Genomic DNA, 15,730 nt, shown 5'->3' with positions numbered 1-15,730 from the left:
TAGTCTGATTTTAGCATAATTTTTTAAAATGTTTCATTAATTTTTCTGTACTATTTCCCTAGTGTAGTTCACTGTACAGCTACCAGAATGCTTGTGCTGATGCAGAAGAGAGGGTAATGGGATTAGGGTACAAGTGATTCGAAGAGGCAGTCCTGCCTTATCTTTCTGGGGCTGACTTATCTGCTCAAACTGGGTGCAGCTACAGCTGTAGACATTGGCTCCACAGTATATGTGTGTGTGCATTCTGAAATTGTCAACTACGAATTTGCTAACCTATTATGATCTTAATTATGAAAACTTTGTATGCTAACATGAAATTCAAGGAATTTCTTTTATGGGTCTAAAATCTTCAGACCTCTGTGCGGTAAGCGTGTTGTATCCATGAGCAGTTTTTCTTCAGTCCACGAAGAGTTGAGAACTGTGCTGACATAAAATCATTTTTTTGGTAACTTGAAATGGTCTATTGTTTCTCTAGCACTTGCTGAAGATTCAGGGTCCAATACCATGGAATCCAAGCCTGATCCCAAAAGAGCCAAAGCAGGAGTAGCCTCCTCTAAAGCTAAGGTATGTTGATTCTATTTTGTAAAAAATTAGTTCAATGAAGTTGGTAGCTGTAGTTCATTAATGTATTATAGGTAGAAGAGTATAGCCCTTGCTAAGGACTGCTTTTACTGAGAATCTTCATGTCTGTCTCGGTTCTGAAATGACAGATGTTCCTGTATAATTTCCTTAACCACTACTTTTGTCATTACCTATTTAGTTCTTAAAGTTTGTGTTGTCAAAAATGCAGTCTTGCAAGCAGCTCAGTACATGTTCTAAATCTGTTTGGCCTACTTGATTTGCATGCTGTTGAATTCATTCTTATGATTGCAGTTCCGATGTTGTACTTTGAACAGTATTTTTGAACCAATTAATCAAAATAAATTAATCTCTCCTTTACAGTGTGAAGGATAAAATATTCTGTCACGAGTACAAAAACAGAATGAAAATGCTTAAATGCATAGTAATAATCTCAACTGATTACATTAGAATTTGTGGTTAGGTTTTTCCTGTTGTTTTGTGTTAACAGTATTTTTTATTTTGCTGTTAACTTTAAAGTTTCTTCTATGTACATAACTTAAAAAAAAAAAAACAACCAAACTGTTCTACAGTCCTGTTGCCTCCATTGCATATAGTAGTGCTGTAATGAGTACATTTGATGAAGGTTCAGATCTGTGGCAGGAATGAGCGGAACAAACCTTGAAGGATGTTGTAGATTTGCCTGAGCTGATGTAGTCTTCCATTCAAACTCAGAATGTCTTTGCTGTGAACACTTTAAAAGGTTTGGATTGGTAACTCTTAAGAGTAAACAACTGTGTAACAACAAAGCCTTTTCTGTGGCTTATTTGCAGCAGTCAGATGTTAATAGCACTATGTCCAAGGGCAATACCAGCTTGTCCAAAGCTAATACAAGCCTCAGCAAAGGCAATACCAGTCTGACAAAGAGCAAATCTATCAAACAGGTACCACACTGGGTTTTAGGGATTTGTGTGGGTGACTAGCACACTGGTTGAGTGATGTGTCCTATTTCACAGGGTGCTACTGCGCACACTGTCGAGGGTATTGCTTCCACAGCAGCAGAGCACGTTCTTTTAAAATTCTAATCAACAGTATTCTTCAAGCTTCTCTCTGGCTCTTGTACACATACGCAGCATGAGGTTGGCTGGTATCTAATGCTTGCAACTGCTTGGACTGAGGCAGGTCTGTAGGTCTTGTGTTGCCTGTTAATACTTTTCTTTTTTTAGGGTGTCCAGGGGAAGAAAGTGCTAAGCAAGCCTAATTTGAAGGAAGATGATGATAAATCAGGTCCTATTTTTATCATAGTCCCAAATGGGAAAGAACAGAGGATGAAAGATGAGAAAGGTCTGAAGGTGAGAAAAATCTGAATGTTATTCACAAGTTTCAAAGAGAGTAATTTTAGCACATTCTTTCATTTTTTACTTTAAAATTCAACATGCTGTGGCATGAAAGTCTTAGTCTTTGTCCTTCCCTTGATTTGATTACCTAGTTCTTCAGTTGACTTTCACAGACCAATATTTGGTTTACTGTGGTGTTTCTGTTCTGATTTCAAAGTTTGTGCATTTATACACTAATAAAAACAGAAGGACTTTTTACAGCTTTGTAGTGATGGTCTTCAGTTGTGAAGTATCAGCAAGATTTTCCCTGAAAATGGTTGACTAATTTCAGAGTTCTGGGATACATTGTAGATGCTTTAATGTACTTATGTTAAATGACCCTGTTTACCAAGTTTGTCTGTCTTAAGGAAATTCTATTACTTCTGTGCTTGTTATTTGTAACTTGCTAGTAAATAGGCCTATCTATAGCTTAAAAACATTAACTGTAAGTAATAATAATTAAGATAATGGCCTAAAGATAACCACTACACATTAAAAAAATTTCTCATGTAAGCCCAGGTGAACAAGCACCACTGAATTTTCCCCATTAATTGAAAATGGATTCTATAGCAGAATTAAAAGGGAGGCAATGTACAGATTCTTTCAGGAAGAAAAGGTGTTGCTTGCTTTGAGTCCGAAATGTTGCCTTTTACAGGTGTTAAAGTGGAATTTCACTACTCCCCGTGATGAATATATTGAGCAGCTAAAAACTCAGATGTCCAGTTGTGTGGCCAAATGGCTGCAGGATGAGATGTTTCATGCTGACTTCCAGCACCACAACAAAGCACTGGCTGTTATGATTGAGGTGAGTTTGGATCTGTGGTATTAGCTGACGGTGTACAGAATTATTCTCTGCTATGAAGGCTTCTACTTGAATTTAAACAAACAAACAAAAAATCCAAATAGGAATTCTCTAAAAAGCCAGGGGCGGTTGTTCTGTGAAGCTGAAACCTTAACGTATACAGAAATGATTTTTCAGAGGAATGATGAAATTGGTACGGATATTATTTCTTGGGAGAAGGGAAAATTTACTCACTGGAGACTTTTTAGAATTTCAGAAAGCTGTGTAAGTTGCAAGTGAGTACTTATGATTCCTAGGGATCAACCAATAGATGTAGATCATCTTATCAGGTATTTTTTCATTATTTTCTGTTCTTTTCTTGAAAAGTGTGTTTCATTTTGCACAACTTCTTTTTTTTTTTTTTTCTTTTTCTTTCTTTCTTTAAGCACTTGGAGAGTGAAAAAGATGGAGTCATCAGCTGTCTGGATCTGATCTTAAAATGGGTTACCCTGCGGTTCTTTGATACCAACACAAGTGTTTTGATGAAAACACTTGAATACCTTAAACTGCTTTTCAACTTGCTGGGTCAAGAAGAGTATCACCTTACTGAAAATGAAGCATCCTCTTTCATCCCATACCTTATCCTAAAGGTACAGTTCATTGTACAGAAACTTAATTATTTTTCTTGAGGAATATATGAGGCTACCATCAAACACTGTAATATGTGCATTCCAAATATATTGTGAATGGAGCTAAATCCAGTTGACAGCCAGTGACGAGTGGTGTTCCCCAGGGCTCAGTATTGAGACCAGTTCTGTTTAATTTATCAGTGATCTGGATGAGAGGATCAAATGCATCCTCAGTATTTGTATATGGCACCAACTTGGGTGGGAGTGTTGATCTGTTGGAGGGTAGGAAGGCCAGATAGAGGGATCTGGACTGGCTGGATCAATGGGCTGAGGCCATTTGTATGAGGTTCAACAAGGCAAAGTGCCGGGTCCTGCACTTGGGTCACAACAACCCCAGACAGCACTACAGGCTCAGGGAAGAGTGGCTGGAAAGCTGCCTGGCAGAAAAGGATCTGGGGATGTTGGTCAACAGCTGGCTGAACATGAGCCAGCAGTGTGCCCGGGTGGCCAAAAAGGCAAATAATATCCAGGCTTGTATCAGAAATACTGTGGTCAGCAGGACTGGGAAAGTGATCGTCCCCCTGTACTCAATGCTGGTGAGATCTGAGAGGGCCCCTCACTACAGGAAAGGCATCAGGTGCTGAAGAGAGTTCAGAGAAGGGCAACAAAACTGGTGAAGGGTCTAGAAAACAAGTCCTGTGAGGAGCAGCTGAGGGAACTGGGGCTGTTTAGCCTGGAGAAAAGGAGGCTATGGGGAGGGAGACCTTGTAGCTCTCTATAAAATACCTGAAATGAGGTAGTAGGGAGGTGAGTGGTGTTCTCTTTTTTCCCCCAAGTAGCAAGTGATAGGAAGAGAGGAAATGACCTCCTGTTCTGCTAGGGGAGGCTTAGATTGTGCATTAGGAAAAAATTTCTTCATTGGGAGGGAACATGGGTGAAAGGGTGAAAGCAGTGGAACAGGCTGCACAGGGAAGTGGTTGAGTCACCATCTCTGGAGATGTTTAAAGGATGTGTACATGTGGCACTTAAGGACATGGTTTAGTGGTGGACTTGGCAGTGTTAGGTTAATGGTTAGACTTGATGGTCTTAATGTTTATTTCCAACCTAAATGATTCTATGATTCTATAATGCATATTTGCCTTCAAAAGCTGTTTACCGAAAGGGTTTTGCATTGAGAATAATTCTGTCTTTCTTAATGTTATTTTACTTCTTCATTAGGTAGGAGAACCAAAAGATGTCATCCGCAGGGATGTACGTGCTATTCTCAACAGGATGTGTCTCATCTATCCAGCCAGCAAGATGTTCACTTTCATCATGGAGGGGACAAAATCCAAGAATTCAAAACAGCGTGCAGGTGGGAAATGGCATCATGAACTGGGCAATTGCAGAGTACTTGAAATTGCGCTGGTTTCTTTAACTTGAAAAACCCAGTGTATAGTGCTTGGTAGATAGTAAGATTTGGTTTTGTAGAACATGTTATGGAAATGTTTGTGTTTAAAGGATCAAATTTTAAATTAGTATCATCTTGCTTTTTATTTTTGGTGTATTTTTATCTTCCAAAGACAAGCCATCTATTAAATTGCTGTCAGTATTAACATTATGAGCCTCCCTTGAGTAGGCTTGTTAACTTAGTGAAACAGTAATGGAGAGAACAGTAACAGTACTATTGCACAGGTGACTAAGGGAATCAGTTAATCTGATCAAGACTTCAGAAAGAAATGTCTCTACACTGTACATTTGTCTTAACTTTATTATAGAAATTACTTGCAGTGTGTTTGTAGTTCAAACAACTCCATAGTCACCTTGAGAATATCTCATCTTGATATAATCAGAAAGGTAAATTATATAATATAGCATTGCAAGCTCTCACCTGTCTAAACTACCTGTGAAGTTACCTGAAACATTGCTCATATATGGTCATGCAAAATATTTGAAGGCTATTGGGGTGACTTACAGCTTTTAGATGCTGTGTGAAGTAGTTTGAACCTTTAGTTTACTATTCATCTCAGAAATCACCTGAAAGTATATCTGTCATCACTGGGAGAGTGTTTTTTCCCAGCAGCTTTAAACTGGAATGTGCATGTGTCATTTTCTTCGTTTAGAATGCCTGGAAGAACTTGGATGTCTTGTGGAATCATATGGCATGAATGTATGCCAGCCAACTCCAGGGAAAGCCTTAAAAGAAATGGCAACTCATATTGGTGACAGGGACAACACTGTGCGCAATGCTGCACTGAACACCATTGTGACTGTCTATAATGTTCATGGCGACCAAGTGTTCAAGCTGATTGGAAATGTGAGTGTAACTGGAAACAAGATTTTTTTTTAATTTTACTTTTTTTTTTTTTCAAATCCTTACACTCATGTAGGGAATTAGCACTGTTTTGCTTGTGGTGGGTCATGACACAAGAGCATTTTGTAATGCTGAAAATAACTTGCCACAGCATAAATCCTCTAACAATTAGTTGCTTAATTCCTGATTGTGGGATATATAACCTGGGTGTTGAATGAAAAACTAAATTTGAAGAAACGAGCAGAATACTGACTTTTATGGGAATTACATTGTTTATAGTCAATGGTATAGGTAATACTTGTGACATAAAATGATATTTGGGTAACCTGTTGGACAGAAAAAAGCAAGTTATTTGGGCTTCATCAATTACTCTTGTCTTTTTTATGCCAATTTCTACCAACTGCTTTGCAGTTGCAGTCTGGCAAATTTGGTTTGTTTGTGCTAATACTGCACTTCAGTGCTTACGGTCTGTCACAGTAATTTGTTGCTTTGTATTGCTGCTGTTTCGTTCTCTGGAAATCATAGTCAGCCATGTCATCTAAAATGCAGTGAAAGTTAAAGGTGGCAAGACTCAGTTTCCAGTCTCCAGCAGTGGAAAGCTAGTTCACTATGTTGTCTACAATTACTGTGCCTAACAGACTAAGTATATTGAATTCTAGCTGAATCAAGAGCTGTTAGTCCATTCTATCTGTTCTGTTCTCTGAATTTGTGGTCTTAGTAATGTTTCTAGCAGCACTTAAACTCATGGGAATATGATAGATACGTTGATGCCTATACTTATTTTTCTATTGTGTTATATGCCACAGTGCATACAAGCTATTGGAGGGATATTTTATGGAGTACGATGAACAGGGAAGCAAGGCTGGTGTTTTGGTTTTGTGGTTTTTTTATTCCCAACTTCCTGAAATGTTGAGATGTAACGTGATTCTGGTAACCATCTTCATGAGAATCAGTGTTGTGTTTTCATTAACATTTTAGATTCCCATCTTGCTTTAACTGTTGTTCAGAGTACAGTCTGCCTCCTCAGTGTTGCATTATCCATTTGCTTTTGTATTTTCAAGGTTAAGAAAAGAACTATAGCACCTGAACCATTCAGCCCTTTTTAACCATGACTTTCTGAGCTTAAGTATGGTCCATCTTGTTCCAAAATGCATGTCTTCTCAATAAGATTTCCAAATCATAGGGGTGCTGGAAAGTACTTTCCAAAAAATTGTCACTGCTACTTTTGTTCAAATGTAGTTATTACTAACATTCAGTCCTCTAGGTGAGCAGTTAAATATGATTCTTGTCATCACATGAGCTGGAGTGTTCAGTTGGCTTACCTGGTGGTCAGTTTGCATTATGGCTATGTGAAATAGTTCAGCTTTTAGAAGGACCCTGGTTTCTGTGGGGGGTCCACAGAGTTAAAGTATTGCCCGGGCTCCTAATAGGGGATATAGAAAGGTAAGTGGGTGCCTTTTTTTTTGGTGTGTTTTTTTGTGTGGGTTTGTTGATTGTTTTTTGTTGTTTGGTTGGTTTTTTGTTTTGTTTTTTTTTTTTTCAGCAATGCATGCAGCAATACGTGATACTGCTGCAGTTTGAATTCAAGGTGACTTGGAATTTTGTGGTCTAGAAATAGCTGTATTCAGTTCTACAGCTTATCAATAGATCCTGAAGTAGCATCTGTCAGTCCAGAATATCTCTGAGATTGCTGCTAGATGATAGTATTGACAGTTCTTAGCCTTGCTATTAGAGAGCTTCAATCTGCAGTAATAAGTGCTATACCTCGTGTAGGTGACCAAGATTTCTAAAATCTCTACAATGCAAATTGAGTGCAAGTGTTGTGCGTTACAGCTTTCTGAGAAAGACATGAGCATGCTGGAGGAAAGAATAAAACGATCGGCCAAGAGACCGTCTGCTGCTCCAGTGAGACAGGCAGAGGAGAAACCTCAGCGTACTCAAAACATAAGCGCTAATGCCAGCATGCTGCGGAAGGGACCAGCTGAGGACATGTCTTCCAAACTCAAGTACGTAATGTTATGTTATGGTCTATATCCTGCACAGTGTATGTACCAATACCGTGTCTGGCGATGTTATTTTTGTTCTTGTATCATCATCTTTGCATGTTGTAAAATTTGGCCATATAATATAAAACAAAATGTCTGAATCTTTTTTTTGTCTTGTCTGTCTTGAAATCTTTCTAAATGGTCTTGTGCCTTTTTTCACTGCTTCTCCATGGACAGAATTATGTATCGCACTTATAGGATGTAAGTACTGCCCACAAAACTCCTTGGTAGCAAGGCTCTTGTATCTTTCAATTTCTATCCTAGTCATCGTTTCCTGATGGTAACAGGCTCACCATGGCCAGTGCTAGGTTATTTACAGGTTTCTTTCTAAAGAAAGAAACTAAAATTGCTGGTTTCTGCCAAGGTAACTATATATCAAGCTGCAGGCAGACATGGCACTTCCATGTTGGGCAGCTATTAGAAATACTGAGAGAACTTCCTCTGTGTTACATCAAACTTGGTGTTGATTGGACTGTGTTTTTAACTTGTCAGGGCAGACATACAGCACAGAACTGGATGAGCATATGTGAATAATAGAGCCTGAGGCAACAGTACCAGAAACAGAAAGCTCAGAAGCAGTATTCCTTGCCACCTGCTTGTTACCTTGGAATAAAAGTCCCTGTTCAGAATGCTGTATTAGAACATTTCCTTGAAAAATCTAACATGCAGCACAAGTTGTGTGGGATGCTGGGAATCCTGGGTTCAGATGAACTTACAAGGTTGCTTTGTACATATGCATTCTAGCCATCATTTAAAAAAAAAAAAAAGCTACTCATTAACTTTAATGCTATATTCTGTTAATGCTACTCTAAACTGCGATAGGTATGCACTAGTTCGTTTAGAGACACGTCTATCACAGATGCCCGAAGCAGGTCTTGTGGTGGATTATAAGAGAAGCTAGGAGGGCGAGTAACTAGCAGATGTCTTTCTGGCCTACAAAAGCTTGTTTTACTAATGGCTAAGGAAGGCAAAGGAGGTTATTGGAGGGGCTTGAATAAAATCAGAACTTCAAAATCTGTGGTATTCTGTTATGAGAACTTTAGGGCAACCAATGGATGCTAGTGCTAATACTCTTGCCTTTTGTGTATATGTAATAAACATCTCTCTCCTGGTTTCTGTAGCCAAAATCGCAACATGGGCAGTCACTCTGAGACAACACACACAGTTCCACGGGAATTTCAGCTGGATCTTGATGAAATTGAAAATGACAACGGTACTGTCAGATGTGAGATGCCAGCACTTGTACAGCACAAACTAGATGACATCTTTGAGCCTGTCTTGATTCCTGAGCCCAAGTGAGTGTAGTTTTAACTCCTCAGTTGAAACTAATAGGGCTACTTAAAAACTGTTTTGAGAAGCTGAATTGACCATGCTAGTCTCTGCATTCAGACTTGTTTACACGAGAAGGTAGTGTCAGGTGTTTTGAAGAGAAATGTCAAAGTGATGGTTTGTACTGTTCTGGAATCTGGAGAGCAGTTATTTCTAATGAACAACCTGAGTTCTGCTCATGCGTTTTCATAGTAAAAGGATCTTGAGTTTGTAAATGCATCATCAGTGTCTTTACAAGTAATTCAACAGACATGTTAAGAGGAATCATTCCTTCCTTGAGTATGCCCTGTGAAGAATGACATCCTTTTTTCTTGTCTCTAAACAGTCATTGAAATATAACAGCTCAGTGTGAATTACAGATATCTCTTCAAAGAGTAATGAATCTCATTTTCTTCAATTGTTTAGAATCCGTGCTGTGTCCCCACACTTTGATGACATGCACAGTAACACAGCTTCTACTATCAACTTCGTCATTTCCCAAGTAGCCAGTGGTGATATAAATACAAGTATCCAGGCTCTGGCACAGGTAAGAGAATTAAGGTAGCGACTAATCACACTGTACTAAATGATGTGTCTGCGAGGGTGATGAGTTGCACTGTGGTGGAGCAATCATGTCAGGTGACATGGACTCTGCTCAGAATCTCCCTGATGACAAAACTAAGTGCACAGGGGCCATCTGACTCGCTTTAGCAATAGAAATGCCACTTGGATGATGTAGAATAGACTCTTAACACAAAAGCACTAAGGGAAAAAAAAAGCATATCTCTGTTCTTGTTGAGTATCTGTACTACAACTTTGAAAAAGCCAGTTAAGCCAGTGAGACTCAACTTGAAATGTAAAGTGTTTTGCAGATCCTCAGCAAGAGAGTTGTCTTGCCTTGTAGCTTTTATATGTTTCTAGGGTGGCTTTAGCTATGTAGAAGTATTTTATCCAGAAGATTTCATAAAGCTATTAATTCCCAAATGCATAATATAGCATTTCATATTTTCATCTGTGTGCAGGTTAGGATTGCAGCTCTCTAAAAGATTAATAATTTATTTTATTTGGATTAGCAATGAAAGTCTGTCACTACTGATTTGAGGTGAAAGCTTAGGATACAAGTATCTTGGCAAATGCATTGGTCAGGGTGAGACCTGTTTTATAAAAAAGTTTTTAAACTATAGTTATTTTGCACTGTTTGCATTATGTTGACTTGACTTGGGTGTTTTGTTTTTAAATCTCAGATTGATGAAGTTCTCAGACAGGAAGACAAAGCAGAAGCTATGTCTGGCCACATTGACCAATTCCTAATAGCTACATTTATGCAGCTTCGGCTAATCTACAATACGCACATGGCAGATGAGAAGCTAGACAAAGATGAGATAGTCAAACTTTACAGCTGTATTATTGGGAGCATGATCTCGGTAAGACTTTTACCTAAAAGTTCAGGTGAAGAGCAAATAATTCCTGTGCAGAAGTTGCAGGATAATGGAATGTCTGTCCAGAGCTGCCCTGTACCTCAGTTAGCTTGCTATTGGGTCTTATTTATGAAGATTTGTTGCTAATTGTCTGTTCACCAACACACCTTTTGTTTAATGTTGGGGGGAGGATGTCCAACGGCTTGACAGTGTTGTCTAGAGAAATTCTTATACTAAAACATTGCATGCAGGGAAATCTTCTAATATTGTCTTGAATTTGTAGCTGTTTCAGATAGAGAGTCTGGCTCGAGAGGCCTCTACTGGTGTGCTGAAGGACCTAATGCATGGTCTTATTACATTAATGCTGGATTCTCGGGTTGAAGACCTTGAGGAGGGTGAGCAGGTCATCCGATCAGTCAACCTGTTGGTAGTGAAAGTTCTGGAAAAATCTGACCAGACCAACATCTTGAGGTATACAATGAAAATTAAATGTTTACTACTTCTCTTCACCCATTCTTCTGTGTTCCTTGGGTGGCTGAGTTTGTTAGTTGTTCTGCAAGTGAAGAATGCGTGTGGAATCATTCAGCTGGCTATTGAAGAATCATCACTGATGGTCCGTGGTGATCGGAATTTGGCTGCACGATCTGCACAGCTGGCGGCAGGTTGAACAGGCCAGCGTAGTGTGATTCTGCATGCTTTGTAGTTCATCTGACTGGCTCTTAAACTCTTGTAATGCACTAGAAAGAAAGAAGAAGCTGTTTCACATCATGATGTAAACTACTGGACTAACCCGAGTCTCTGGTGTGGTATTCTGTGGGGAGCTGGCATCTCTTATTGTGTGTAGTGCTTTCCTTCTGTAACTATAATAAATTTATTCCTTCTAGTGCTCTGCTTGTTTTGCTCCAAGACAGTCTGCTAGCAACAGCCAGCTCTCCCAAGTTTTCAGAACTTGTCATGAAGGTGAGCCTGTAGTAGAGGTTTTGGACTTGGTTTATCTGAATCAGCTGAGCTGGAAAAACAGATATGTCCAAAAAAAAGTAGCTAAAACTTGAAATATTTCTTATAACTCTTACCTAATTTTAAGACTACAGTCAGATGTTACATGTAGTGACTTCATGTATGCCAAGAGAGAGCTTAATGCCTGCTAATAGTTTACAGAAGCTTGTGTGTACTGATACAGACTCAATCCAGAGACATGTGGTCAGCTACTGGGCTTATTTGCTTTGGCACTGTACTGTGGATTCAAACAATTCCAGCTTGGAGCTGGTTTGTATTTTGTCATCTCTAAGGACAGGCAGAGTGAACATGCAGATGTCTGCATTTCAAGCGTGGGTGTAATATTTTCTTTTATAGTACCTTTTTGTAACTGGAATGATTTACAGGCAATATAGATGCTCTTAATGAGGTTAAACCTAAAGAACTATGTATGTGCTGTGTAAATACTTCTTCCTTGAGTTGTCTTGCTTCAAGTCAGCCTCTTGTTCCAGTGTCTGTGGAGAATGGTGCGTCTTCTTCCGGAAACCATTAATAGCATCAATCTGGATCGGATTCTACTGGATATCCACATTTTCATGAAGGTCTTTCCCAAAGAGAAGCTGAAGCAATGTAAGAGTGAGTTTCCTATAAGGACACTGAAGACTCTGCTTCACACCCTGTGCAAGCTGAAAGGACCCAAGGTCAGAGCAGTCACCAATTATGTACTTTCAAACTGGATGTTTGTGCAGTTTCTAGAGCTTTTCCTTTTTTTTTTTTTTTTTTTTTTAATAATTCTTTTTCTCCTTTTAGATCTTGGATCATTTAACAATGATAGACAACAAAAATGAGTCTGAGCTGGAGGCTCACCTGTGTAGAGTAATGAAACACTCCATGAACCAGACTGGAAGCAAAGCTGATAAGGATACGGAAAAAGGGGCTTCTCACATAGTAAGTAATGCAAATGTGAGGGTTGTGAGAGGAAATGTGAGGCAATTTATTTAAGAAACAAGCTTAACTTTGCGCTTGTGTAATATGAATTAGTAACTGCCTTTCCAATATGCAACTAGTGTCAGAAATGCACTTCTAGTTTCACTTTTATTTGTGGCTGTTTTGGGAACTTGTGGTGTGTTCTTGTTATTACCTGACCAATCTATGCATACCCCAGGATGAAGTGCTCTCCAAGACATCCAGGGTAGGGTTTGTGCTGCCTGATACAGCGTTTGATCTATTAAAAGTGAACCATACCCAAATCAGGTTTTAAATGCTAGTTTCTCAAAAGGAGTCCTACAGCTTGGTGGTGTGCATGCTCTCATTCTGTGTAAAGAGTGGCTATGTAAAACCCTAATTACTTCAAGGTTTTCTTTATCTTGAAAGCTCTGTACCCAGCTTGCAGCTCTGAGGGCACTGTGGGTTTGTCTAACGTCCCTTCATTTTTATTCACTTTGTTTTAGAAGTCTGCTTTTATTTATTTATTTAGGAGGAGAAGGCTTCAAAGGCCAAAGTTAATGATATTTTGGCAGAAATATTTAAGAAAATTGGCTCCAAGGAGAACACTAAGGAGGTAAGTGGTCCCTTCCTGGAAGGAAGAAGGCGTGATGCATCAGAATGGTGTGCACAGCAGTTGCACTAACGCATATGAACTCCTCCCTCCCAGGGTCTCGCAGAGCTGTATGAATACAAGAAGAAATACTCTGATGCAGACATTGAGCCCTTCCTGAAAAACTCCTCTCAGTTCTTCCAGAGCTATGTGGAAAGAGGCCTCCGGCTGATAGAAACAGAGCGAGAGGGGAAAGGACGCATTGCTGCTTCTACAGGTACATGTTATAGCAAAACTGATTGTTATATGAGAAGCAGAGATAGAGAAGTTACATGTCCCCTGGTAGAAACTAGTATTTGCAGATGTTTATGGTTTTCCAAAGCAAGTCACATATATTCTTGGCACTTACATTCCTTCATGAGGCACCATTTGCAGGGACTCTGCATTCTTTGTTTATAAAAAGAGATGTTATAACCATTGTCATGCTGAATGTAGAAAACATCTGAAAGGCTTGGTAAATGAGTGGTTCTAATTCATGTCCTGTAGTGTGGGTTGAACATTAGCCTATGCTTCATGTATCTGCTATCAAGAAGAATTTCTGCAGACTACACAGCTTGTTTATAACAGCAGCAGCTGTCAGATTCTCCTTTTACCTTTTGGTTACTAAAAAGGGTACGGGAGGTTTTTTGAGAAGAGTGTTGTTTACTGTGGATTCAAAGTTTATTTTAAATAACTTGAACTGTTTCTATAGTAGTCTTTGACCACTTTCCAATAAATCAACTTTTTAATTGGATAAAATACTGCAAAACACTTTTTTTAGTTAGTCTCTTTGTAGATAGGCACAAGTGAGTATTTAATGCAATATTAGGGAGGGAATGTGACACATTATTAGCTGACAGTAAAAACTACTAAACAGTCTGGCAAAACTATCTTTATCTTTGATTTCTTTCACATTTTGGTGTTCTGTGAGACTTTAGCCTTTTTTCCTGCTATTATTCCTTCTCCTGTCCCTGGATTGGTTTAATCCAAGCTAGCAATACAACCATGATGGCTGCTCACTCACCTCCTCTCCCCACCCCCCAGTAGAGGAGAAAATCAAAAGGAAAGGTAGAAACTTGGATTGAGATAAACACAGATTAATAACAAAATACTAATACACTACTAGTAAATATATATGTAAAATAGAAATAAAAGATACTCAAGGCAATTCTTCATGAACTTGCTGAGCAGCCAGTCCCAGGAAAACAGCACCTGGTCTGAAAGCTGATCCCAGAGAGGGAAAAGAGAGGAAAAAGGCAGAAAAGCCCAGAGGCCTCTGCAAAACAGCAAAAGGCCAAAACTAAATGACCCAACCAAAACTGCCCTGGCTGTGCCCCAGAGCAAGCGAGAGAGAGAGAACAGAAGGCCCCAACTCCTTAAGTATGAAGCATGATGCTAATGGAATGGAATACTCTTATTGATCAGCGTGGATGTCAGTCAAGCTCTGCCCCATCCATGCCCCCCTTCCCTGGTGCTTCACACCTGTGGGCAGAGCACTCAGAATGTCTTTAGCTCTCAGACCAGAGCAATTAAAACCATTAACTCTTCGCCTGGGGTGTTATCTCTTGTTGTCAAATTAAGTCCACATAATGAGCATGCTAGCTATGAAAAAGAAAGATTCCTAACCGCATGAAGAAAATTAACCCATTTCCAGTCAAACCAGCACAGTAAATTACTGTAGGAAATTCATGTTAGTTTCTTCAGAACCTCCTAAATGTTGCTGAGTTCTCTCTGTTGGACATCATGGCTACTTCTGATCCACAGCAGCAGCATCATCTTCTCCCTGCCACTGTTGTCTTCAGCTGTCAGCCTCAGCACTACATGTGGAGCTGCTCTGCTGCCTCTTCTTAAATGTCTCAATTTTTTTCTTGGTTTCGAATTGTCATTCTTGCAATGAAGTGATATGCCTATACTTGCAAATGCAAATAGCTTGGTAGTTTATAGGTTGGTTGATTCTTCATCCATTGCATCTTATTTCAAGGAACTGACCAAGAGGCTTACACTTTTTTGATGGTTTTAATTTTCTCTTTTTTTTTTTTTTCTTTTTTCCCCTCTCCTTTCCCCTCATCTTCCAGGAATTTCTCCTCAGATGGAAGGAACTTGTGTTCCTGCTTCTACCCACACTGTATCTTCATCTATAGGAAACACAAATGGGGAGGAAGTGGGGCCTTCGGTTTACTTGGAAAGGTTAAAAATCCTCAGGCAGCGTTGTGGCCTTGACAACGCAAAGGTATTGTACTTGACAACATTTGTAAATCCCCAGAGGAGGCAACTCATTTGCACTTTTTTAATGATTCAAGTGATTGTTTATTTTCCATTATACTGCATGTCACCATACCTAGTATAAATGGCTTTACACTCATTTCTTGGCCAAGTAGGCTTATGTTGCAGTCCACTTTGTTTGCAGCACTGGTGTACAGGCAGGCTGTTCCTACAGCCCTGTGGTTTGGTATCTTCCTTTGCTATGTAGTGAGTAGGTTCAGATAACTACTGTTCTCTAAAGGTTAACATATATTGACCTCTGAATTGAATGAGGGGGAAAATACTAGATCTTTCTGCTTTGAAATGACCGCAAGAGCTGAATGAAGACTTCGAAATAAGTTTTATGTGTTTTGGGTGCATGGATACTAAGGTAAAGAAATGCTGAATGAGCTTAGTATTGGAAACCTAGTCTGTGGGCCAGGTTTTCTAAAAGTCTGGTGATTTGTGTGTTAGTAATCCAGTGACAATTACTGAAGTTTTTGCTCAGCCACATGAGAACTGGTGCTCAC

At 39.3% G+C, this 15,730-nt stretch overlaps 1 protein-coding gene across 3 annotated transcripts in view; it reads left to right on the top strand.

Annotated features, from left to right (window-relative positions):
• Positions 1-15,730, top strand: part of CKAP5 (cytoskeleton associated protein 5) — a 42,127-nt gene that overhangs the window by 23,419 nt on the left and 2,978 nt on the right. For all 3 annotated transcript variants that reach the window (XM_080344559.1, XM_080344558.1, XM_080344557.1), the window contains 17 exons: positions 476-564; positions 1,785-1,910; positions 2,590-2,739; positions 3,162-3,365; positions 4,563-4,698; positions 5,447-5,640; positions 7,471-7,643; positions 8,804-8,977; positions 9,417-9,537; positions 10,235-10,414; positions 10,692-10,879; positions 11,293-11,368; positions 11,896-12,084; positions 12,194-12,331; positions 12,861-12,944; positions 13,038-13,197; positions 15,035-15,189. In XM_080344559.1, coding sequence (XP_080200685.1) covers positions 476-564; positions 1,785-1,910; positions 2,590-2,739; positions 3,162-3,365; positions 4,563-4,698; positions 5,447-5,640; positions 7,471-7,643; positions 8,804-8,977; positions 9,417-9,537; positions 10,235-10,414; positions 10,692-10,879; positions 11,293-11,368; positions 11,896-12,084; positions 12,194-12,331; positions 12,861-12,944; positions 13,038-13,197; positions 15,035-15,189 — 2,537 coding nt within the window. The remainder of the gene's footprint in view (positions 1-475; positions 565-1,784; positions 1,911-2,589; positions 2,740-3,161; positions 3,366-4,562; positions 4,699-5,446; positions 5,641-7,470; positions 7,644-8,803; positions 8,978-9,416; positions 9,538-10,234; positions 10,415-10,691; positions 10,880-11,292; positions 11,369-11,895; positions 12,085-12,193; positions 12,332-12,860; positions 12,945-13,037; positions 13,198-15,034; positions 15,190-15,730) is intronic.

Source organism: Nesoenas mayeri, assembly GCF_963082525.1.
Source record: "Nesoenas mayeri genome assembly, chromosome: 5".
Classification (NCBI taxonomy): Eukaryota; Metazoa; Chordata; class Aves; order Columbiformes; family Columbidae; genus Nesoenas; species Nesoenas mayeri.
This window is presented reverse-complemented; position numbering and strand designations above follow the sequence as displayed.